General features: G+C 54.0%; 1 protein-coding gene across 1 annotated transcript in view; it reads right to left on the reverse strand.

The window, feature by feature from the left end:
- NFATC2 (nuclear factor of activated T cells 2) overlaps positions 1 to 12,931 on the reverse strand; it is a 46,034-nt gene extending 33,103 nt beyond the window's left edge. The window contains exons 1-3 of the mRNA XM_058036528.1: positions 12,772 to 12,931; positions 4,211 to 5,237; positions 2,696 to 2,864 (exon numbers count right to left, since the gene is read on the reverse strand). Coding sequence (XP_057892511.1) covers positions 2,696 to 2,864; positions 4,211 to 5,237; positions 12,772 to 12,931 — 1,356 coding nt within the window. The remainder of the gene's footprint in view (positions 1 to 2,695; positions 2,865 to 4,210; positions 5,238 to 12,771) is intronic.
- Positions 12,932 to 24,473: the final 11,542 nt, after the last annotated feature.

Genomic DNA, 24,473 nt, shown 5'->3' on the forward strand with positions numbered 1-24,473 from the left:
GAGGCAGTGAAAGCCACCACAATTTTTAAAGTTAAACCCAGGGGAGCGTTGGGCTGGCTGTGCTGAACAGGAGCCCCTCTCTGCACAGCTTTCCTGCTTGGAGAGAAGCAAGGGGAGCCTGGCACACAGGGGTGAGGGGCTGGGGGTCCTTGTGCCTGCCCCTGCCCTCACCTGAGCACTGGGGTTTGGCAGCCCTGCTCTGCATTTGGATGTTATACCGAGGTAAACAGTGGGAATTTAACCTGTGCCATTCCACTCCAGGGTGTGCTTGCTCTGCCACCTCTATCCCAGCTCTTTGCACAGGAGCAGCCACTGCCTTTCCCAATGGACAGGCTCTTGCACAGCCCTGACTGGAGCAGTTGGGTACAAATAAGCAGCTTTGGGGAAAAGAGCTGGGAACCAAACGTGCCTCCCCCTCCTCTGTGGTCTCAGTGACCAGGGGGACCTGCAGGATGGAAGGAGCAGGGAAACTTCAGCTTTGTCCTGGCTACAAAGCATCTCCTGGCTATTCTCAGCACCTTAACACCCTGGGGATACTCACACCCCTAAAACCTGAGCTTCCCTGCAGTTAACACGGGCTGTAAACTCCTCCCAGGAGCGACTCAAACACCTGAGCTGGGAGCCTGTGCTCCTCCACGGGACTCTCCACAGCCTGAAATGAGACATGTGAGCATTCCATGGCCTGCAGGGCTTCTCCCCCTGCTCCTGGCACAGCCAATGCCCCCTCCCCGTGTCCAGCTGCCCTGAGGCTCTGACCACCAGCCCTTCTCCTGCCATGCTTGGAGGGCAGAGCCTGGAGCGCAAACTCGAGCCGTGACACGTGAAGAAGAGGAAGCAGCATCAGAAAGATAAACCACAAGATAAGGCTTGGAGGATATGAGATCTGCTGGTCTGCAGCTTCAGAGCACCCAAAAGAAGAAATCTGCATGCAAAATGCATTTTCCAAAAAGTAAATATTGCAGGGCAGCACCGTGCTGCAAAAACCAGCCAATATCCCTTCTGCCAGCAGGTTCAGCTGGGTAATTAGTCACGTGGAGGGTTAATTGAAGGCTTTTTTAAAATCAGATTTGTTTCAAAAGGGATTGTATTTTAGAAAAATACTGTTTACATCTAACAAGAAGACAAAAGTTAAACTTCACAGAGAGGAAGGAAAGAGAGGGGGAAAAGAAAAGATCCCCTGAAGCCAAATAACTTCTGACATGAAAACTCTGGATTTTACTAGCCTCCCCCAGTCTGAGATGTCATAAACCATACAGGTGCAACTATCTCATTACTTGGCATCCATATGAACCTGGTTATGTTCAAGTGAACACAAATTCAACAAATACTTCCAGCTTTACAAGAAACCTTCAGAAAGAAACTGTCCATATTTTCCCCAGATGCAGGCCCAGCTGTGCAGAAGCACATCTGCTCAGGGAACTCAAGTGGACATTTGAATTTATAGTTTTAGATCCTGAAGCTTGATGGCAAATTATGATAAAACCAGCAATATTGGTTCCTGTCCTCAACAGAAAATCTAAATGCCTCTTTGATTGATATTGATTGCAGGAAGGAAACAAATTCTATTTGCCCATGTCACAAAAACTCCTTCACTGCAATAAGGACCCTGTTGATAGGAATACCTGGGGAGGGTAAGTGATACTGTAGTTGCAGCCAAACTGAGAAAGGAGCAAGTGCTGATTGCTATCATTCCTGCTTCTAGGCAGCTTCAAACGCACCACAGGAGGCTGTGAGCTTGTCAGACCCAAACCAAAATCCTGCATTTCTGAGGTATGGCAAATGGGACTGCTGTTTGTTATTACCCTGCACCCTCTACTCAAATACCCAGGCCATACATGTAAGTCCAGCTCCATCAAAGCAAACAAATTCATTGATTTAACAATTTATGGCTTGATTTTAAAAGGGGGTGAGCCTGCAGGGGAATACTGAACATATGCTTGAAGTTAAGCACAAATCAACCCAGTGAAATTAGTGGTATTGATCACATGCTTGAAATTACACATAAATGTTAATGTTTTCCTGGTTCCTGCAAGCCCTGAGTGTGTCAGGAACATCTGTGGGGTGCAGCCAACTTTGTTTAGTGAGGGCTGAAGCTGTGGCTGACCTGCTCAGCTTCCACACATCATTCCAGCACTCTCCCAGTGACACAGCACAGCCCCGACCCCAGCCTGGCTTTGGCTTTCCTTCAGGAAACATGGGCTGAAAACAGGGGAAATGAGGGAAATGACTGATGTGCCCCCACTTGGCCACGCTGCAGCTACTCAGCCAGTATTTTATACCACTCTTTGAAAGGTGAAGGAAAAGCTGTTCACACTCCAAACAGAAGAAGGGTTCAGCTCATTCAGCTCTCAGGTCAGCAAGGGGACGAATTCATTCTCTCCACCATGGCAGCCTGAATTTTGCTCACTTGCTTCAGCAGTGACTTCCCAGGCACCTCATGACAGTCATGCCAGGGGATCACACGAGGTTTATACAGCCCAGAAAAAGCAGCAAATACATCACCCACATTTCTGAGCTTTCAGAAGCCAATCCAAACCAACCTTCCCAAAGTCCTGGACTTCACCGCGGCTCAGCTCACACCCTTTAAGCACATCCAAAAGCTCACAGGGCGCTCCTCTTTCAGGCCCAGCCCCCAGCGAGCATCTCAGAGATGAACTTGCCCCCCCTTTTCCTGAAGGAGACCCCCAGGCCTTACCTGGACCACGGGGTGGCCCCCGGTGGGAGCCTTGACGGCGCCGCGGCTGCCCTCGGTCTCGTAGTGCGCGCGGTGGTGGGGCTTGGGCTGCACCTCGATGCGCAGCTCGTAGGGGCCAGACTGGCTGCACAGGGGCCACTCCAGGGGAGGCAGGGACTGCACGGGCAGGCTGGGACACAGAGACAGTCACACACCAACAGGGAGACTCCTGAGAACCGCATTTCCCAAAGCCCGGTCCCCCCTTCCTCCCAGCGCCCCACCTGAAACGTTCAGGGGTCTGCTTGAACTCCCGTGAGCTTCTGCTGGACTGCTCACACCTGACTGCAAGCTCTGCCGAGAAGGCAACTTCTGTGGGCCCATCTCCTTGCTGGGAGAGTAAGATATTTCTGTTCTTTAAACAGAAATATCTGTAGCAGTTACATTTTTTCAAAGAGCCCCTCTTTTACCTAGCTCTTCTTTTTTCAAAGACCCCCCTCTTTTACCTAGCTTTTGTTTATTAAAAGATCCCCCTCTTTACCTAGCTTTTGTTTATTAAAAGATCCCCCTCTTTTATCTAACTTTTGCTGTGTGTCTCCAATTTGGATCACAGCATACATATTGTGAAATATTAACTCCATTTGCCACTACCTACCAGTTGTGTAAATTAACAAGTTGTAAGATTTCCATAAATATGAAAATGCGCATCAATAAAATGCTAAACATTCTTACCTGGTACTAGTTTTCCTGTTATGAAAATACATAAGGGTTTATGACATGACATGAATACACTGCAAGGTACAACTAAAGCCTGCACTGGATTTTAAGCCACTCTCACTCTGTGAGCACAGGCTGCTGCCAGGACCGGTCTGACAAGCCAAGGAAGTCACAGCCTGTGCTCTCGCACCCACAGTTTATGTTCAGCAGGTCAGGAACACCCTGGGCCAACCTCAGAGCCAGGAGGATGGCACTGACAGGGTGCCAGCAGGGACTGGGAGCAGAGTCACACACTTGGCACCCTCGGTCCTGGCAGATGCCACAGAGCCAGACAACGGAGGGCTGAGATTTGGGCTAAGGGACAACTGACAAAGTGACAACCAATGCTAAGTCACCAGAGCTGACCAAATGCTCAGTCTGACCTGGAGCAGTGAGCTCTGTTTAGAATCAGGCATTATTTAAAGCATTTTTATCACAAATTTCCATTAAGAAGTGACTTTACAAATTTTAAGAGCAGCAGGATGGCACCAGAGTGCTCAGCCTTTGTCAAAGGCTGTCTGCAATCTATTTACACAAATCATTTGGAAATTTATAGTGTACTGTGCTATCAATGAACCTCTTTGGTGATGTTTCTTCAGAGCCCTTTTTCTTTTCAGAATCCTAATGGACCAGGCTCCTATTAACCAGTGCTGTCCCTGGGCTCAGCTCTGGCCTGCAGCAGGATCTGCCCAAGAAAACCCTCCCTAGGCATCATCAGCCATGACAGAGGACACCCAACCATGAAAAAACATGGAAAAGACACCCACAGGAAGCATTACATACCTGCAGATTGGTATGGCAGGCACCAGCTGCTTCGTCCAGGATGGAGGAACCAAGAGAATGGATTCTGGGGCCGAGTTTCTCCTGTCCTCCTGCTCACAAGGCCCGTGGAAGTCGACAGTCTGAAAGACGTGACACGGAATGCTGTTTTTGTGGGAAGCCACGGGCGAAGGATCGGGGCTGGTTTTCCAGATCTTGGTGGGGACGCCGCAGGAGGGATCCGTGGGAAGGCTGCTCATAGCATCCATGGCAAGGGCAGCGCTGGCCAGCTGCGTGTAAGTGGCTGCAGAGGTGTCCTCCCTCGGGGGCAGGCGGGGAGAGGGCTGCGGAGAGGGGCTCCGGGACTGCCGGGGCGAGGAGCAGGGCAGCTGCGCGCCGTAGAGCCCCGTGCAAGAGAACCTCCGCTTTGCACCTGGCGACGAGGACCTTGAGTTGGGACAGGGAGATGGTGAGTGGCGTCCCAAGCAGGCTTCCTCCGTGGTGCTTGTTCGTGGTGACATTATTGGAGAGGTTCTAGGAGAATAATGAGTATGGATGTTTTGAAACTGCGGACAAAGGTCATCACTAGGACCATTATTTGGTGAAACACATGGAGACGTGCAAGGAGATACATTTGTCTCTGAAATGAAACTTGCAGAGGAGCCGCTACTAGCTGGGCTCAGACACAGTGGTTCTCTGTAGCCCTCAAAGCCAGGGACAGGCAGGGTAACCCTGGGGCTAGTGGTGGCTGAGTTTGGCTGATGTTCTGCCAACAGAACATCTGTGTCTCTGCTGCGGAAGGGCCCCCCCGAATGGATCAGTTCATGATATGGAGTTATTTCAATCCTAGGGCTCGGAGCAGCGGCCCCTGCAGCGCTGGCAGGGTTTGTAGGTGTTGGCCCTATGCTATCTGGCTGTCCGTATCTGCCCATGGGATCTGCAGCAAGGCTAGGAAAAGGCAGGGGGCATGGCTTGAGGCCACAGTCCAAGACATCATGAGCGTATGTAACTCCAGAGGGTGGGCTGTTGGTTTTATGTGGAGTCGGTTCTTCTGGAAAAAGAAGGGTCTCTTTCAGACTGTAAATATTGTTACAGAAGCTGAGCAATCACGGATTAAAAAAATGCATACTTATAAACCGGTTGTGATCTGATATTAGCTTATTATTTCATTCTTTTTCACTGCAGTTAATGCCTGTGAGAAGTACTGGATTAAGAGCCAGGGAAGCTCAAGTGCTCAGGGCAGGTGCAGCATGGACAGAAGCACTGCAAACACCTCCAGCCTGAGCCTCACCTGAGGGATCCCCTGGGCAGGTGAGCAGCGTGTCAGCCCCTCTGTCCACAGCCTCCTGCCAAGGACACCCCGGGTGCTGTGACCTTGGTCACATTTTGCCAACCAGGAGCTGGACTGAAACCAGCACATCACAAAATCATTTCCAAACAGGTCTACATAAAACCAAATGTCGAGGAACAGCTTTTGGAGAAGGGAGAAACACCTTCCTTACACAGCCAAACCCAGCCAGGAAAGGCTTCACGAACCCAAGCTGAGCTCAATCTCTTACATTGAAAAGTCAGTTCTGTGTGATGATTTGTTTGGCTCTGCATCATGACAGCAAGTTTGGTGACAGGTTTCATGTGAGTCAGAAAACACATTCACAAATATTTGTTAGAGAAGAGACAGGGAGGAAGAATCCAGCCCTGTGGTTAAGGGCAATCCCATTCCAATTTCAGCCCAGGGAACATTTTCAGACAGGGGTTATAAAATACACAATAACAAGTGTTCAGTAGAGCTCCCTCTCTGCTGGTACCCAAACCCCTCAATTTTCAGAGATTCCCATTTTGCAAACTCTGCCCAGGTTGCAGAGCACAGGGATGCTTCCAGGGAACACAGAATTCCCACCAGCACTGCAGAGCCCAGCTCCAGCCTGGTCCCAGCACCTGAGGATGTGCAATGGCATCCCAGAGAGCAGAGCCATGGCAGGCATTCCCATGGACATCAGCCCCTGGAGCTGAAGAATATTTGTCATGACACAAAAACATGCAAAACATTACCAGGATTTGTATATGTTTTTAAAGATTTCAGTGTTTCCAGCAGGCAATACCAAAAACAGCTCCACAATTTGGGATTAATTCACCCTATCTGCTCACTCTGGGCACAGATCAGTGCATGTCACAGGCAGAGGGTTTCATTTAAATATTTAAATTACTGCTCCAGCATTTTGTCTAACTCCTACATGACATTAGACAGCAATTCCCATGAGAAAATACCACACAGAAAGCCAGGCAGGAGCTGACTGTGCTTTCTGCAAAAGCAGCAGAAGTTCCCAGTGAAATTTCTACATGCAGAGAGATTTTGACTTATTTTCAGCGGGCTTCTGTTCATTTTTAGGAACTGCTGAGCCTTTGTGTTCAGTGGGAAACCCCAAGAGGAGCAAACAAACCAACACACAGAATGGCTGGGACAGGAGGGGAGCTGCACACGACAGCCCAGCTTGCACATTTCTTAAGGTTCCCTCTGGCTTTTAATCCCAGCACACAGCTGGTTTGGGGATAGGAAAACAGCAACGAGTCACTGAATTGCGAGCCAAACGTATTTTTAGCGCCGTTGATTTCAGAGCTTTGGCACTCAGGAGCAGTGTGTCATCCCCATCACTCAGGTCTGACACATCGAGCCTCGAGATCGCTGCTGAGATTCCCTTTGAACAGAACTCGTCATGTCTGCACGCTGAGCAGAGAAACACACCCCCACAGCCTCAAAGCATGCTCTGGGGACAACCAGCCCCTTTCCAGCTGATGCCAGGGGCAAAACCAGCCCCGGGCAGGGCCAGGCTGGACGCCAGGCTCGATGCAGGGTTTGTGCACCAGCAGGAGCAGAAACCTCTCCAGGCTGAGCAGCTTCACCTCAAGGAGCAGGTGAGCCTGTCAGCTCCCTGTGCAGCACACCCACAGCTAAAGCTGCTCCCCACACCTTAAACTGAATTAGCTGCGCCAGGTACAACAGGTACAGAACCAAAACTCAACACAGCCAGCAGCAAAGTCAGCTGGGGGAGGCTCATGTTGGCTATGGGAAACGCAAATGTATTGTATGTGCATGTGTAATTTTAAAAGTTTGCTGAATAAAGAACACACCCCTTACTCACAGTGACAGCCCATCAAAACCCGGGCTTCAGACAGCCCACGTTTTCCCGGCTTCCCCCTGAAACAGCGCGTTCCAAAGAGCACTTTCAGCCTGGCACTGCCCCACGTTGCAGGTGTGAATAACAACGCTCACACACACACACACACACGGAGCAAGCCGCAGCCTGCCCTGGCAGCGGGACACAGCCCAGCAAGCACCCCCAGCTCCAGCAGCAGCGATGTTTATTGACTGTGCCCGCACGGCAAGCTGTCAGCGCTGCCCGTGGGCACGGCGGGGCACACACCCTGCCCGGGCCGTGCCGTGCCGTGCCGGGAGAGGCCGGGCCTGACTCACGGGCTGGGCTGGGGCTGTACAATGCCGGCACTGTCCCGCTGCTCTGCCCACGGCTCTGTCCCCGCGGCAACGCCGGGGATGCTGCAGCGGCTCTGACCTCACCGCGCAGGGATGCGGGCACCGCGCTGAAACAGCGACGGCTGCTCCCACAAATAAACGCCCTTCCATGGAAATCAGCAGGAATGCCGCCTGTTGCTTCAGCGGCAGGGGACTGGCTGCTCCGCTCCGGCCAGCTCGGCTGAGGTCAGGAATCTGCTCGAGGAAAGGGCAGGGCAGAGCCAGCAGCCCCGGGAGAGGAGCATCACCAGCAGCTGCTTCTGTGAGCAGCGTCCAGCCCTGCCTTTGTGAGGGCACAGGATGCTGGCCAGCAGCTCGGCTGCTTTCTCCCTGCCCTTGCGGCTGCCATGGGGACACAGAGCCCAGGACACAGCAGTGGCTCCAGGCAGATGGCCCCAGCACCACTCAAGCTTCTCCCTGAGCTGCCAAGGTGAGCTTGGATAGGAGCTCAGGGCAGCAAACCTCACAGTGCTGGCCCTCCGCCACACTGGGATGGCAGGAACAGCCCTGCCACCCTCCAGCTGGGCTCCCAGGGAGGGAGAGCCCTCACAGAGAACAGGTACGGCATGGATCAGCCCAGCAAAGGTGTTTTCCAAGGAATGAAGCAACTCAGAGATAAGCTTTGCTCCCAAGGCTGCGCCAGCATCCAGAGTTCATCCATTTCTGCATATAGCACCCCAGAACACAGACTGCAATACTCCAGCAAAGCACTGCTCTCTCCACTGCTGTTCTGATGGGTGTTTCACAGACAGCCCTCAGCACAGGCAGCTCCAGCACTTCCCCCCTCCCTGCACTCAAGCATTTCCCAGCCCGAGGTTTCACTGCTGATTCACCTTCCGATTCAGTACCAAAGGATCCTTCTGCTGTCACAGGGGGGTAAAGGAAAGCGAGTCTCACACCCAGGCAGCACTGGCACCTCCTCGTGCTCTCAGTCAGCTCTGCTGTCAGCAAACATCCTTCCCTGTGTCACTCACTCCTCTTCCCAGAGCAGTGTGATGCCCAAGCCCTCTGCGATCCCACCCAAGCTGCCCACAAGCTGCCAGCTCTCACTGCCCCTTTTCCCCACAGATCTTACACCCATGACTGTACCTCTCACCACAGCAGGCCCTGGATGCTCCTGTACTGCAAATAACCACCAAAGAGCTCCTCTGGCCAGGCCCAGAGAGGGTGCAGACACAGCCCCAGCAGCCCTGGGGAAGCCAGGCAGCCTCCCCAGGGGAAGAGCCTCAGGAGTGCCCTCAGGAACCCAGGGAGAGCTGAACCACAGGCGAAAGAGATCAAGGGATTTCAGTTCCAAAGGACGTGACCCTTGATTTACCAAACTGCCTTTCGCACATCTCTAAATGGTGGAAAGGAAAGGCTCCCGAGGCTGCCCAAGGCTAGGGCCACAGCAGGGTGAGCACACATGCCTTGGGGACGGCCACCCTGCGCTGGTCTGAAACAAGGCAGCGCCTTCAAAGCCACCACTCAGCCAAATGTGACAATTAGCATGAAATGAGGGAATAAAGGCCCACCCAGCAGCTGCATTCCACGCCGGGTTTATCCAAACCACGCTCTAGGAAAAGCTAAAGATAGCCCTGTGCAGGCCAGGGGCACGAGCTGGGCTCTGACCTCACATCCGCTGGCTGCAGCTCCCGGATTGAACTGGAGTCCCTTATTTGCATAAGGAAAAGAGTCCATTTGCTTTTTTTAATTAACTTGCTTATTGTCATTTGAATGGCCAGCCCAGAGCTTCTTTGCATTTTTCAAAAGCTGAGCTGTCTGTTATTTACACTAACTGCTTGGAAGCTCCAAGTGAGAGCTGGTTTCCTGAGTGAAATCTGGAATTCTCTGGTAGATGTGCATATTTGTTTCCTTATGGCAGCGCTGAACACTGCCTCCTGTGTTCCTGAGCCAGCCCCAGGACCCAACTGCATGCACTTTCAATTTTTTTTTTCCTTTTAATAGCTTTGCATCTGGGAGAAGAAAAAAAGGAACGAGGCAAATTATTCAGGGCTTGACACCTACAAGATGTGGCAATGTCCCTGGGAGTCTGTCTACATACAAACAAGCATATTAATATTTATGGATGCTCCCTGCTTCCCCTCCCTACACACACAGGCCTTGTAGATCCATATCACCAGATGCAGACTCAGAGTCTAATCAGCTACAGCAAGGCCTGAGCCTCCAGAAAACACTCCTTCCCATCTGCATGCTTACCTGCTGTCAGGGCAGGGTTTCATCTGGAATCTTATTTAAACACAGGCTTTGTTTGGATTTGCAGAACACCCCTCAGAGCATCAGCTCCCAGAAGGGCTGAGCTCAAGCATTAAAAATGAAGTGGCAGCTTTACCTCTCAGCAGATCATCCCACAGCAAACCCGAGGGAGCTGCTGGAGCACAGCACTGTCTGCAGCTCAGCATTTTGTCTCTCAGCAGCCAGCAACAGGTGTGAGGGAAGAGCACACCCAGCAGCCATCAGAACTCGCTCCTCTGGGAGCCCTGTTTGCAGGAGCTCATTTGGAAACGCTCATTAACTCACCTGGCATGTCAGAAACGAGCTGAAATTTGGGCTATCGCTGATACCACTACCAACACCTGCACAGGAACTCTGCAGGGAATGCATCCCACACTTTTGTGCTCAAAGGACACAGAAAGCATCCTCAATGGCCAAATGAAATCACAGCTTCCCCTTGAAAGCAGTGCATGCCTTGCCCACACTCCCAGATCCTGTTCACCTGGACAGGCCCCTGAGTTCAGCAGATGTTTCTTGTTTGCAAATCCTGAGAATATTGCTAATTAAAGTCTGGCAAGTAAAGGTAAAAAGCACTCTCAACAGCACTGCTGCTTTTGGAAATGGCTGGCTTCAAGAGGAACATCTAATATTAACAATATTGACTGCAGGGTTTTTGTTGACCCTTCATTTCCCTGTTGCTTTTATATCAGTCCATGGCACACACAAGCACTACTGAATGCCAGGCACTTTCAGGAAGGATATTCTGGCATCCCCATGACAACTAGTTGTGATATAGGTCCTACTTTTAAAACACAGCTTTGGATGAATACTGCCAAATTCCAACCTTTCAAAAAATTGTTTATCAGGAATAAATGTTCACCCCAATCCATTCCTAGAGCCACAAATTTACATTTTCCTGCATTTTTTAAATTTCAAAAATCGCTTTTAGCATGCTTATAGATGTGTTATTTCAGGATGTGTCATGAGCAGTGTGTGGAGCAGCCCAGGCTGGGAGGCAGGAACCAAATGCAGGAAGCAGACTGAAGAGCTGGGACCCACTCCTTTGGTTTTGGTTCCACTTTGAATCCTGCTCTGCGCAGGACTGTTTGCCCAAGTGCAGTTCAGATGAGGCCAGGACTGCACATGAACAATGAGCATCAGTTACCAGCAGCATGTGGACAAAGCCCTTGCTCAGAAATTGACCATTTTCTGCTCTCGTGTAAACACGCTTTAATCTTTTGTACATTAAAGCTTGCGGATGTATCCTGGATTGCTTACAGACTGGAGCTGCTGCCTTTTCAAAGCCAGGGAGAATGTTCTCCAGATTACAATGCTCATATATATGGTTGGGATCTTTTTTTTTGTTTTAATGCTAATGATTTCCATCTTTGGAACAAAATTACTACTAATTATGGTTTCCAGTCATTCAAAAGTGAAGAAAGCAGGCTCAAGAAGGAAGTTACTTCTACAACAAGCACACACTGCTCTGCATTTATGTGGTTTGAAGATTAAACTTTCTACCCCCACCTACGTATGATTATATTCTGTAGAACTTCCCACTAAAAGCTTAACAGCAGCACTGTGTACTGTAAAGATGTGAACACACCAGCATCTGAAGCTTTCACTGACATTCAGTGTATTTTCATTAAAACCATTAACCCTTCCCCATCGTGGATTTATTGTAGCTTCTTTTGATCTACATGAAACCTTGAAAGAAAATTCAGCTTTGTCCACCTGATGGCATGGACCATCCCCAGTAAGCTTCGATGCTGGTGCACATTTGTACACTCAAACAAGGACAGAGAGAATAAAACTCAGCAACAAGTCTCCATTTCACTGATGACACCACGACTCAGGGCTCAAAGGTCTCCTCCTTCGGAGGAACACAACATCTCTGAGATGCCCCGGGGAAACACCAGCTCTCCACTGAGCAGAACCCAAACCAATGTATCTTAGAGACAACATCCCAACAAATCATTCCTCTGGGTCCTCCCGGCTTTGTCTTGTTTACACAAATCTATACTTTATGGGAAGTATCCCTGTTTAGTACCATCAACAGACCGAACTAAAATTTAGAAAGTCAGGGAACACTTGCCGCTGCTCTTTTAAGTATCACAGCATAAGCCCAGAAAAGCAGAACAGCCTGCAAAGCTTTCCTTTTTTTTTTTTCCTCAATTTTAACTTAAGCTGGTGCTGTTTGCCCCCAAGCTGGAGCCACGGCTGCGGGCGGGTCGGGCTCAAGGCTGGCAGCGGCTCCGAGGGCAGCACAGAGCGGGCAGCGGCTCCGAGGGCACCACAGAGCGGGCAGCGGCTCCGAGGGCAGCACAGGGCCGGCAGCAGCTCCGAGGGCACCACAGGGCTGACAGCAGCTCCGAGGGCAGCACAGGGCCGGCAGCAGCTCCGAGGGCAGCACAGGGCTGACAGCGGCTCCGAGGGCTGCACAGAGCTGACAGCGGCTCCGAGGGCTGCACAGAGCTCATAGCAGCTCCGAGGGCTGCACGCCCCAGCGCTCCGGCTGCCCGGGAGCTGCTTGGGCACGGTGCGGGGGCAGCGAGAGCCCGGCCGGGCTGTGCCGAGCGCCTCCGCTGCCCTGCCGGCTGCACGGCATGGGGACAGCGGCGATGTGCCCGGCCGGCCCGACCCTGCAGCCCGGCTCACACCGAGCCGCTGGGCTCCAGCCCGGCTCACACCGAGCCGCTCGGCCCCAGCCCGGCTCACACCGAGCCGCTCGGTGCAGGCACCTGCCGGCCCAGCAGCACCGACGGCCGCGGCCCAGCCCCGCCTGCCGGGCCGGCCCCGAGGAGCTGCCGGGGGCTCCGCCGCGCCCGGGCGGCCCCTCACCAACCTTCGATCGGCTTGTAGTCGTAGTCGTAGTCGAAGAGGATGGAGAAGTCGAGCTCCTCCTGCGGGCTGTCCGGCCGGGCCGGGCCGGGGCCGAGCCCCGGGCCCCCCTCCTGCGGGCCGGGGTCGGGGCCGGGGCCGGGCCCGGGGCCCGCGGCGCTCATGGCGGCCCGGGAGCGGGGCTGCCCCGAGAGCCGCGACCCGGCGGAGCCTCCGGCAGCGAGAGCCGGGCGGTCACAGCGGGAAACGGAGAGAACAACGCGAGGAAACGCCAAGAAATAAATGCCCTGGCTGGGGAGGCTGCGGCGGGCGCGCTGCCCCGACGGCGGGTGCGGGCGGCGAGCCCCGGGCGGCACGGCTCGGCCCGGCCCGGCACAGCACGGCACAGCACGGCACGGGCGGCAGCGGGGCAGCTTCCTGCTCCTCGCAGCCACCTGCGCCGGGGCCGCCCCCGGGGAGGAGCCGGCACCGGCCCGGCAGCACCGCACGGGCCCCGCGCCCGCGGCAGCAGCACCGGGATGACGGGGCTGGCCCGGCTCGGGGGCTCCACAAACTCCCTTGGCCGAGCATCTCCGCCCTGGTGCCCCTCGTTCGCTGTGCCCGGCTGTCTGCCCCAGCCCCTCTCCGGAGGGCCGCAGTGTCCCTGCCTGTGCGGGCTTCGCGCACGCCGCGCCATGTGCTCTCTGTGAGCGCAGGACAGCCTCTCCCAGCCGGGGCACCTTTACAGGCACCGACCGCCGTGCACAAGGGCTCTGTTCTGCTCCTGCCTCGCTCACAAACAGCGTTTCAGAGGATGGGCGCTCGCCGCGGTCCCTGCTGACCACAGCCGGGTGCTGCCAGCTCCCCCACGTCCCCAGGCGCCTCCACCACATTGACTGCATTCATCCCGTGTGCCCCGGCCCTGCACAGGCTGCTGGCCACTGCCCCCGACAGCCTCCTGCCCCTGGGACAGCCCTACCAGCAGCACTGACTTCGCTCGTGGGTGACAGGGGACCCTGGTTTGTGTGCTCAGCCAGCTGCGGTTCCCTCGCTTACCTGTCTGTGTGCTGCCCTTTATGAGTGTGCAGATGGCTGTCATCAGGTCTGTGAGTTTGAAAAATGCTCCCAGTCTGTAGACAGGGCAGGGAGGCAAAGGCAGAAGGACCAAGATAATTTTAAAAGTATTTTGGTGTTTACTTCAGCTTGTTTTTATTTGCTAAGCCTGTCAGCACAGCAGCATTAACTGCAAGACAAATCTTTAAGTTACGTTACTTGTGCAAGGTCACAGAAAGTCTGTTTTAAAGCACACATGAACCAGAATCTCTGCAGTGGGGTTTATAACCTACTGCCTTTCTCATTAATGTGTCGAGCCAAGTAATGACAAATCATTCTCATCACACCCTTTTGCTCCATCCTGTGCTCATCCAGAGGACAAGAACTCAGACTTTCCCTGCAGTTTGCAGTCAGGTCCTTCACTGAGTTCTGGAGAAGCCCAGGACTGGCAGGTCCCCCTGCAGCTCCTGGGGCACCTCTGGGTGAGCAGAACCACCACACAGGGCTGGGCTGAGCAGCCAAACCTGCTGGGAGGCTGCACCAGGCCAGGTGGGCAGCACTCACACCAGTCAGGCCTTGTGGCATTAATTTGTTACTGGAAGGTGCCAGGGGATAGGGAGAAGTGCCTGTCAGAAAGGGCAGGTGAGCCTGCAGACAGAATGTTCACTGAGGTGTTCACTGGCAGCTCTTTGGGGAACCTGTGCTGCTGTCTCTGACAGCCTGGCTTGTTCTGAATTGTTTAAACATCTATTAAACTGGATTGTTTGTATCTGTTATCCAGTGATCCTAACCCTGTGCTGAGCACTGGCCTTTTATCATCGCCTCTTCTATTTAAAATTCATTAGAAAAGCAAAATCTACTTGCTGATCTTGGCTTAGCACTAAAGAGAGCTGTCATCCTCACAGCTGACACCACACGGAGCACGACTGGAGAGCATCAATTGGATTGGCCTCCGAAAGAAATGGCACAAAAACTTTGGGCTTTTCAAGTGAGATACAGGTGATTGGCAGGAGGGCATGGGGAGATGACCCTGACTTCTGCTAAAGCTCTATCCCATCCTTTACTTCCCATGTGAAGCTTCAGATTTTTCCTCAGCTACTCCTGTGATTAGTAATGCCCCACAAATGGAAATTGTACCTTTTGCTTTCCAAGAGCAGCGTGTCAGTGCTGACACACAGAATCATCAGTCCTGCCTCTGCCCAGGAGCGAGGGTGACAGGACAGCAGTGAGAAAAGTGCCAGAGAAACGCAGGAATTAGCTCAGCTTATAGGATTCGGGGATTTTTGCCCAGCAGCCAGCCTGACAGATGTCAGGGAGCAGGAGGCACCAGGCTGTAATGCAGAGTGTCCCTGCTGCTCCTCCCTGCAGGGCACACCAGGACACCCTCCATATGGTCACTGCTCAGAGCCTGCAGGAACAGAGCTCCCACGTGCTCTGAGAGCACTGAGATGTGGGTTGGAGTGCTCTGTGGGCTGGGTTTGCACCTACCTGTGTGGTATTTCCAGCAGAAATATTACAAACGCACAAAACACAGATCTGGCCTAAATATTAGAGAGGCATGAAGGCGTTGGTAGCGGCAGAATCCAGCTCAAGCGACAGCTGCAGTTTGTGGAGCTTTCCAAAGGCTGAGTGGAGTTTGAGCCCACAGTGAAAATAAAACATTATAAATTAAGTTTTAGCTTTTAATAACTACATAACTGACAAATACTGCCCACAGTCTGTCATTAATAATTAGTGGTGAAGGAAAGGCAGGGAAGCTCCTAGACTTAAATAGAGTGTGGGCTCTTCAGCACGGCATATACACTCAGAAACATCAAAGACAAAACCCCAACAATGTGACAAATGCTTCCCAAAGCTTGATTTTCACTAGGGCTGGAGTGAAAGGCTGCAGTACAGTGCCCAAAACACAGAAATACTGCTTGGTGTTCCTAAATCTCAATCTTTTTCACATCAGAGCCTTCCTTTCCCCGAGGATCCTCCATGCATTTCTCCTGTGTCCAGGGTCATGGAGCTCTGCTCATGCTCTCAGCACCCACCCTGGGATCCAGGAGTCAGCCCTAGCTCTGGGCTTTTTCTATAAAGCTGTTTTCACGAGCCAAAAAGGTGTTTGAAGGACTGAAGCAAAGCCTGTCCTTGGCAGCATTAACAGAAATTGCAGCCACGTATGCTTGCAGCAGGCTGCACACAGAGCAGGGCTGGAAATCACTGTGCTGCCATTTCAGGGAACTGCAGCACGGGAGCAGCCCTTTTCCACATACTTGGATCCGTGCTGCCCCTTGGCAGGGCTGCACTTCAATAAAACTTCAGAAGAATGTGAATTCTGGGCTACCTAGGTGCTGGGGGACGGGGAATCCAAAAACAGAGCTACAGAGAGCACTTCTAGTGTAATACTGACTGGGAGTTAGAGAGTGCTCCACGTCATTCTCAGTGTTTAAATGCACTGCCAATGTAACTTCTCATTTTCTATTTTCAGTCTCTACTAGTACTGCCCCGTGTTCCCTGCACCAATAACTTCACTAATGCAAGGGAGCAGAGCATGCTCTGAGGTGAAGAAATTCTGTTTGATCTCAGAAATGTCTGTGCTAATTATTATTTGTCCCACATGATACATAATTTACTCTGGACCTCTAATACTGCAATACTGTCACATTAAACTTTTTAAGAGAAAAAGAGGTAGAGAAAGTGGATTAAGAAAGCTGCATGTCTATTTAGCTGCTAAACCCCAAAGAAAATATGAGTCAATGCTGTCTTAAAAATCTAAGTGTTCTAATGGTGTATGTGGCAGGCATTAGAAATTTAACAGGCAACTAAAACTTGCACATGGACTTAATCCAAGCTCTTTAAAATGAGCTCAGCCTGTGAGTGACTGGTTGCTTGGTCTGGAGAGTGGGGAGTGTTATTAGAGAAAAAAAAAAAGGAGGGAGAGAGAAGAGAGAAATATCTGGTAGTTCCTTTGAGAGGCATGGGCACACACGCTACTTTTCAATTTTGGGGTCAGCTTGAGTCAGAGATATTACCCCCCAATTTCAAGCTTAAAGTGGTTTGGCAAGAAAGGACAATGGAAAAATTGCTCATATCTCCACACTCCCATTAAGTTCTGAAGTCTGCTGGGCAAACCAAAGGAATGCACATATCATAGTTTTTATAAAAAAATAGATTAGACCAGTAGTGGAAAAGAAGTTCTAGGATATTATTATCCTTGGCTATTTTTTAAAAAATGAGTGATGAAATTTCACTTAGAATATCTGCTGGAATATTATAAAAGAGTGCTCCAGTTCTGACAGGGTCCCATCTGTGAATGTGATTCCTGCCCTGCACGAAGGACTCTGCAATCATTTGCTGGCTGTGGCTGCTGTCCCACAGGACAGGCTGGTGGAGAGAAAGGTCAAGTGGCAGCCCTGGGAGCCCAGGGTGGCACAGGGACCCAGGGGCACCTAGGCAAGGTCTCTGCCCTGGCTGAAGCCCAGCTCGGGGAGCAAAGCCACCAAAGCAGCTTTTTGCTGGCAGGGTGTTTGTGCAGAGCCCTCATTCCTCATCCCGAGCCTGCTCCAATCATAAAAGGGGATGAGGGCTTAAAATTATTAACACATCATCATTTACACACCCTGCATTAGTAAGACTCCAACACTTTGTTGTGGGTGCAGGAATCCTCCCAGAGGCAGAGACTGATCCCAAAAATGCCATGTATTATTAACCCCTTGCAGTTTCATGCTGCTTTTTCCTTGTGGAAATGCTGGGAGCAGCCTTGTGACACAGAGGACAGTCAGGGGCAGGGATTGCTCCAATCACTGCTGCACCACTGACAGGGGCAAGCATAAGGCAAAAATACATTCTGGGCCCAGGAGCACGTTCTTTCTGGAGCATCTCAAGGCTCTCTGTGCAACTGATTGCACTGCTCCCCTGGCTACTGTGGTCTCAAATATTCCATCTGGAAACAAAAAATACAATTAATGCTTTTCCCTCTTGGTGTGACTGCAGGGCCCTGGGGAGAGCAGAGCCGCCCAGCACTGTGGTGGTCGTGGTGCTGCCCTGAGCTCTGATGCTGCTGTCCTGCAGCAGGTGAGGTCCCTGGCAGGAGCACGGATTCTCCTGTTCCCTTTGCTGCTCTGCAGAAAATAACTTCCATGGCTGTTGTGAGAGTGACTAAGAGCAGCTGGAGCGCTCAGGAGAGAGGGAGTTTTGTCTGGAGAAAGCCGAGGAGACACGAGGCAGGGCGATGGCCTGATCCTGAGGCGGTATAAAGCCACTCGAGAGCCTTTCCATTGGCTTGTCCGAGAATCGGAGCTCTCGGACGATCCCCTTTGGGTGTAGGTGTTAACGAGTGTGTTTTGGCAGGTGCCCGGGGAGCTCGCTCCGGCAGGGGAAAACAAACAGCGGCTCCCCAGGGCCCTCAAGGCGGCCGTGCCGCGCTGCCCCGTGCCCCGGAGCCGCTCAGCCTCCGCGCCTCTGACTCAGCTCCGAGCGGCGCTGCCAGCGGGCGGGGGAACGGGGAATGCGGGACGGAGCGGCCCGATGGAAGAGCCTTCCCCGGTGCCCCTCCTGCCCCTCGTGCCCCTGTTCCACGCCGGCAGCGCTGTCACAGCCGAGCCCGCCCGGCTCCGAGCGCCCGGGGAGCGCCGGGCTCGCTGCTGCTCGGCTGCGCTGCGGGACGGGGCTGCGGGCGGCCAGGGCTGCCCCGCACCGAGCATCCTCCGCCGCACCCAGCCCTGCCCTGCCCTGCCCTGCCCCGGGCCGCAGCGGAGGATGCCCGAGGGAGCCGCAGCATCCCCGAAGGCTGCCCCGTCCCGGGCTGGGGAACAGCCGCGCTGCGGAGCGCCCGGTGCCTGACAGCGGGGCAGGCTCCTCCTCTCGCCGCGCTCAGCTCTCAGCTCTCAGCCCTTAACTCTTAACTCTTGCCTCCTCCGCAACCCCGCACGCCGCCCCCAGCCCCGACCCCCGCCCGGCCCGGCCGCGCCCCCGCCCGCGGCACCGGCCCCGCCGGGCCCCGCGCACCCCGGGCGGGCCCAGCCCAGCCCAGCCCAGCCCAGCCCAGCCCAGCCCCGGCCGGGCTGCCGCTGCCCCCGCCGGGCCCGGCAGCGCCCCCGGCCCCAGCCCCCGGGCCGCAAGGGTTAAGCGGCCGCGTTAGTCAGCGAGACTCCGGGCTGATGGCTTGGATGAGGAGAGTCCCTCTGGCTGCAGTTTAAAGGACGCTGCTCCAGACGGATTTGTATCGCCGTGGCGGATCTCTTCAAAGCAAAGCAAACCTAAAGGCAGCCCGGTCCCTTCCCCGAGGGCCCTCCTGGCCGCGAACCCCTCCTGCCCACCCGGCTGCCAGCGGGCCGGAGCCGCGGCAGGACAGAGCGACACACGCACAGCGCCCGGACGCACAGCGCAACACCCTACCTTGATCCATAGACCTCATGATGTGGTGGTAGTGTACCAGCCTGCAGGCAGTTTCTCGCTGCATCAGGAATTAAAAAAAAAAAAAAAAAAAAATCTATAGCAGAAAAAAAAATTTAAAAAAAAAAAAAAGGGGAAAAAATCGCCTTTAAACCATCTTCAAGCAGTGCCGCCCGGACAGAGGGAACCCCTCTTGCTCGCCTCCTCAGTAAGTGTTTGGAGGTGCAAAGAGGGATCCGAACTGGGCTGAGCGTGTTCCTGAAGTGAAGTCAGTTCTCTGCTCTGAGATGAGGGTTACTAGAGAGGGAAAGGCCACTTCCTTCCCTGCTCCGAGTGTTTATAGTCTTTGAATGCTGTAAAATAACGGGATTCCCTCACTGTTTCCTCCTGTTTATCCCAGTGCCATGGAAACCCCTGGATCGGCTCCATCTCCCAAACTGAGGGCTTTCCTGCAACTTCACACTCAGGAATCCATGACGTCTCCCAGCTCCGGGCCAAGGCAGCTCTGCGGCTTTCTCAGTCTGCAGCACAAGCACTTAATTGTTGAGCAGAAAGTTAGAGAGCGAGTAAGAAAGAAATATGGATGATGTTAAAAATCCCAGTGTGTGCTTTTTAAACAAAACTTGCAGGAACTGCAAAGCCTTTCAAAGCAACGGGGCTTCTGTGCAGAAGTTTTCCTTCTTCCCAGCAGAGACAAGCTCAGGCTGCTGCTGCATTTACCTTTGAATAAATCATTCAGAAAAGCGAAGTCCCCAGCTTATATTTAATGTCTTTTAAATTCAGCAGCACTCTATTAATACCCATCTTGTTACTGGCACCGCTTTTGGCTTCTAATTACCACTGGCTCAATTCTTCATACAAAGACGAAAAGAAAAATTAAGAATCGGTGAATTTGTTTGGTGGCATTGCACAGACCTCTCTCTGTTCCTATTTTTAGATCAATTTAGGAGAGGAGCAACCCCATGGATTTCCACTGATACACGTGGAGCTTAGCAAGAACGAAATAGCCAAGGAAGCCTCCGAAACCAAGACAACCCGTGTGTGTTTGCATGTCCGATGTATAAACAGGAAAATAAAGCAAAAGAAAACAGGAAAATAAAGCCGGGGATGTCATGAACCGCGGCGGTCTCACAATGTATGGTTTTCACCGCTGGGTGAGGAGCATCTGCCTCTCTCCGGCTCGGTGTCTCCGTGCGGCTGCACTTGCGCGGAGCTCATTCCTGCCGGGATGCGGGGTCACAGACAGAAAGGATTCCCCGGGAGGGGCAGCTCCGCGCCCCTCGGGGAGAGCGGCCGGGGTCAGCGGAGCCCCGGTGAGTCACGGCCGAGGGCTGCCTGGCGCCCGCCCCGCATTTCCATTCTTCGCTCCCTCGCTCCCCAAACCCGCTCGAAGGAGGTATCGCAATCAAACTTTCTGCTGCTCGCGTTTGTTGTCCTGCAGGCTAGCAACTGCAGCAGCCCAGGGAAACTCAGCGCACCTCACTTTCCTATCCTTTGTCATCTTTGGACACGGCGGGGCGGAAATCCCTTCCCCGGCCCCGTTATGCAACCGGTCCGGGGACCCCTCCGGCCAGGCTGCCCCGAGCCCCGCAGCGGGACCCCTCGCACCCCGGGGCCCGGAGCCCTTTCCTGCCCGGCCGCAGCGCTGAGCCGCTGTCCCGTGAGGATGCTGCCGCTCAGCCCTGCCATGGCACGGCCCGAAAGCCGCACCGGACCCTCAGGCTCGGACCTGGAGCCTTTTCCCTTCACAGCCCCCTCCGAGAGCAGCTTCGAAACACGGGCGAGGTCCCGCAAAGCCCCGGCATCCCCCCGGCACAGGTATCACACCTGAAACACCCGCACCTGGCACAGGGGGCACACCTGAGACCCCCGCACCCCCCGGCACAGGTATCACACCTGAGCTCCTCCACCCCCGCACAGGTATCACACCTGACACCCCGCATCCCCGCACAGGTGGCACACCTGACAGCCCCAAACTCTGGCACAGGTGGCACAGCTGAGACCCCCGCACCCCCCAGCACAGGTATCACACCTGACACCCCGCATCCCCGCACAGGTGGTACACCTGACACTCCCTCACAGGGGGCACACCTGAGCTCCCCGCCGGCTCTGAGCGCATCCACCGCCGGCAGCAGCACAGTCAGAAGCGCTGCTGGACAGCAATCACGGGAATCCTGTTTGGGAACAGTTCAGGGAAACCGAGGTTTCCCAAAGCTGCTGCTTTGTGTGGAGAAAAAACCCCGATTTTCATTAAATACTATTCAGGAGAAATAAGTGATTAGCTCAGCCTGGCTGTGCCCTGGGCAGTGCCCCCAGTACCCCCAGTTAGAGTTGCCCTGGGGAGCACAGGGGGCAGTGGGGACGGGCCTTGGGGCAGCGGGGGCACTGAACGGAGCCGGGCAGGGCAAACTGGGGGCGAGCAGGATGGGGGGGGCACAGCCCAGGGGCACCTGGCCAGGGGGATCCCGAGCGGATTTTGGGCCACCCCGACGGAAAGCTCGGCCTGGAGCCTCCCACGCGGAGCTGCCGGCCCCGGGCACGCAGGTTGGCTGCCCTGGGCTGCGCCGTTTAAAAATACAATGTCTTTCTTTTAATAGCCCGGGTTGATCGGCTCCCGCTAGTTCACATGACAGGCTTTTCCTAAAATATCTTCTTCCACTAAGTTTTTTCCAACTTAAAACTGCTGAATCCTGCTGCCCAAATTAAACTCAGTGCAACGCGAAAAAAAAAAAAAAAAAAAGAGAAATAAATAAATAAAGAAGTGAAAGAGGGCTGGCGGCTGCCTCCGGACTAGCATTCCCCAAACCAGCATATGACACAACTGTAAGATTTCCAAGGCTTTTGGAGAGTTCAGCGAGAGAATCGTGTCCTCCACTGGCTGCAGCTTCCCCGCTGAGTTAAACTTTCCTGACGGAACCTTTCTCCATCTGGCCGCGGCTCCCGCGCGTTGTGAGCGGCCGGAGGAGAGGGGGATGCGGTTCAAGTCTTATATAACTGTGCAGCCTGGATGCGGGGGCAGAGACTTTCCCTAGAAACGAGAGATTTTTATATATATATAGTTATTTTTAGCTTCCTTTTTCAAAGGAAGGCCAAATACCTCCGACTTTCCTTTGCTTTCTTATTTTGGTATCACTAAGGGATTTTATTTTTGGAGGTAGGGAGCTATTAATAGCTAATATTTTTAGCTATTTATTCCCTCTTTAGGAGAATACTTCCTCTTCCTTTTAGGGGCACATTCTGGACCGCATCCCTACCCCCCAAAAACCGAGCCAGCTCCCCCCCACGCCCCCGGCACCCTCTGGGATGTGCCCGGCAGGTGCCTGGCTTTGGGGACAGGGCAGAGATGCCTCTGCTGGCCCCGACCCCAGCAGCTCCGGCTCGGGGCGAGGATTTGGGAGCTGAACTTGTCCCCGGGAACAGCCCGGCTGGGGCTCACCCCGGGCTCACAGCCCAGGAGGCCGAGCAAGGAGCTCCGTGCCCGGCCAGGGAGAGCTGCGGGAGCCGGGGAGAGCTGCAGGAGATACGGGGAGAGCTGCAGGAGATACGGGGAGAGCTGCAGGAGCCCGGGGAGAGCTGCAGGAGAGACCGGGGAGAGCTGCAGGAGATACGGGGAGAGCTGCAGGAGAGACCGGGGAGAGCTGCAGGAGATACGGGGAGAGCTGCAGGAGAGACCGGGGAGAGCTGCAGGAGCCGGGGAGAGCTGCAGGAGAGACCAGGGAGAGCTGCAGGAGATACGGGGAGAGCTGCAGGAGATACGGGGAGAGCTGCAGGAGATACGGGGAGAGCTGCAGGAGATACGGGGAGAGCTGCAGGAGATACGGGGAGAGCTGCAGGAGAGACCGGGGAGAGCTGCAGGAGATACGGGGAGAGCTGCAGGAGCCCAGGGAGAGCTGCAGGAGAGACCGGGGAGAGCTGCAGGAGCCCGGGGAGAGCTGCAGGAGAGACCGGGGAGAGCTGCAGGAGATATGGGGAGAGCTTCAGGAGATATGGGGAGAGCTGCAGGAGATACGGGGAGAGCTGCAGGAGAGACCGGGGAGAGCTGCAGGAGCCCGGGGAGAGCTGCAGGAGATACGGGGAGAGCTGCAGGAGCCCGGGGAGAGCTGCAGGAGATATGGGGAGAGCTGCAGGAGCCGGGGAGAACTGCAGGAGAGACCGGGGAGAGCTGCAGGAGATATGGGGAGAGCTGCAGGAGATACAGGGAGAGCTGCAGGAGCCGGGGAGAGCTGCAGGAGCCCGGGGAGAGCTGCAGGAGAGACCAGGGAGAGCTGCAGGAGATACGGGGAGAGCTGCAGGAGAGACAGGGAGAGCTGCAGGAGAGACCAGGGAGAGCTGCAGGAGAGACCAGGGAGAGCTGCAGGAGCCCAGGGGGCTTGGGGGTCCCAGCCCCAGGGGGGTCCCTGACTCATCCTGGCAGCCGCCCACAGCATCACCCTGCTGGAGGATGAACCTCCCTGCCCTGCTCCACGCAGGCATTTGGCAATACAACCCATTATTTTAAAAAATGACTATTATTATTTCTCATGCTCTTTGGGAGATAAGGCATCAAGGCTTCCTGAGGATGTGCTCTCAGGCCATTGGGGCAGCTGCCTGGATTTTATCATCAGAGACTTCATGGAGACATCTCTGTTTTCCACTTGCAAAAGGTATTTCAGTCTCACAGCAACAATAAGTATTTTTGACAAAAGCTGCTGGCCCTTCCAAAGTAAATAGTGCTCTCCCCGAGTGTCCCTCGCACCCGAGGCTCCCGGAGCAGCCTCCACACGTCTGTGTGTGCTGCAGAGCGGGGCTGAGCAGGATTCCCACCCTGGGCTGTGCCCTCACTGCCCTCCTGGCTCCTGCAGCCCCAGCAGTGCCAGGTTCTGGCTCCTGCAGCCCCTTCCTGAGCAGCCCCGGAGCATCCTCACAGCCTGGGGCTGCTTCGGGCTCATTCCTGCCCGTGCACTGTCTAAATCACCTGTACACCTGTCTAAATTACCTCTTCTCAATGAAGGACATTCTTCTCAACTCTCTTGGCTGAGTTACACAGTGTTGGATCTTCACTGAGCTCCGCTGGCCCAGGGAATCCACCCACATGAAGCTCTTCAAGTCTGGAACCAGAGCTGCTCCAATTTCCTCCCAGTGAGAGCTGGCTTTTCATCCACCATTGGACATTCTGCTTTGGGAAGAGGTCTGCAAGCAACAGCCATGAGAGACAGCTGTCAATTCTTCTTCTTAGCCCTGGATTTTCAGGCCCAGCTACCTGGAAAATTCCCATTATTGGTTATATCAGGACTAGAACTGGCTTGTGAAGCTCCT

This window comes from Melospiza georgiana, chromosome 17 (assembly GCF_028018845.1).
Source record: "Melospiza georgiana isolate bMelGeo1 chromosome 17, bMelGeo1.pri, whole genome shotgun sequence".
Taxonomy (NCBI): domain Eukaryota; kingdom Metazoa; phylum Chordata; class Aves; order Passeriformes; family Passerellidae; genus Melospiza; species Melospiza georgiana.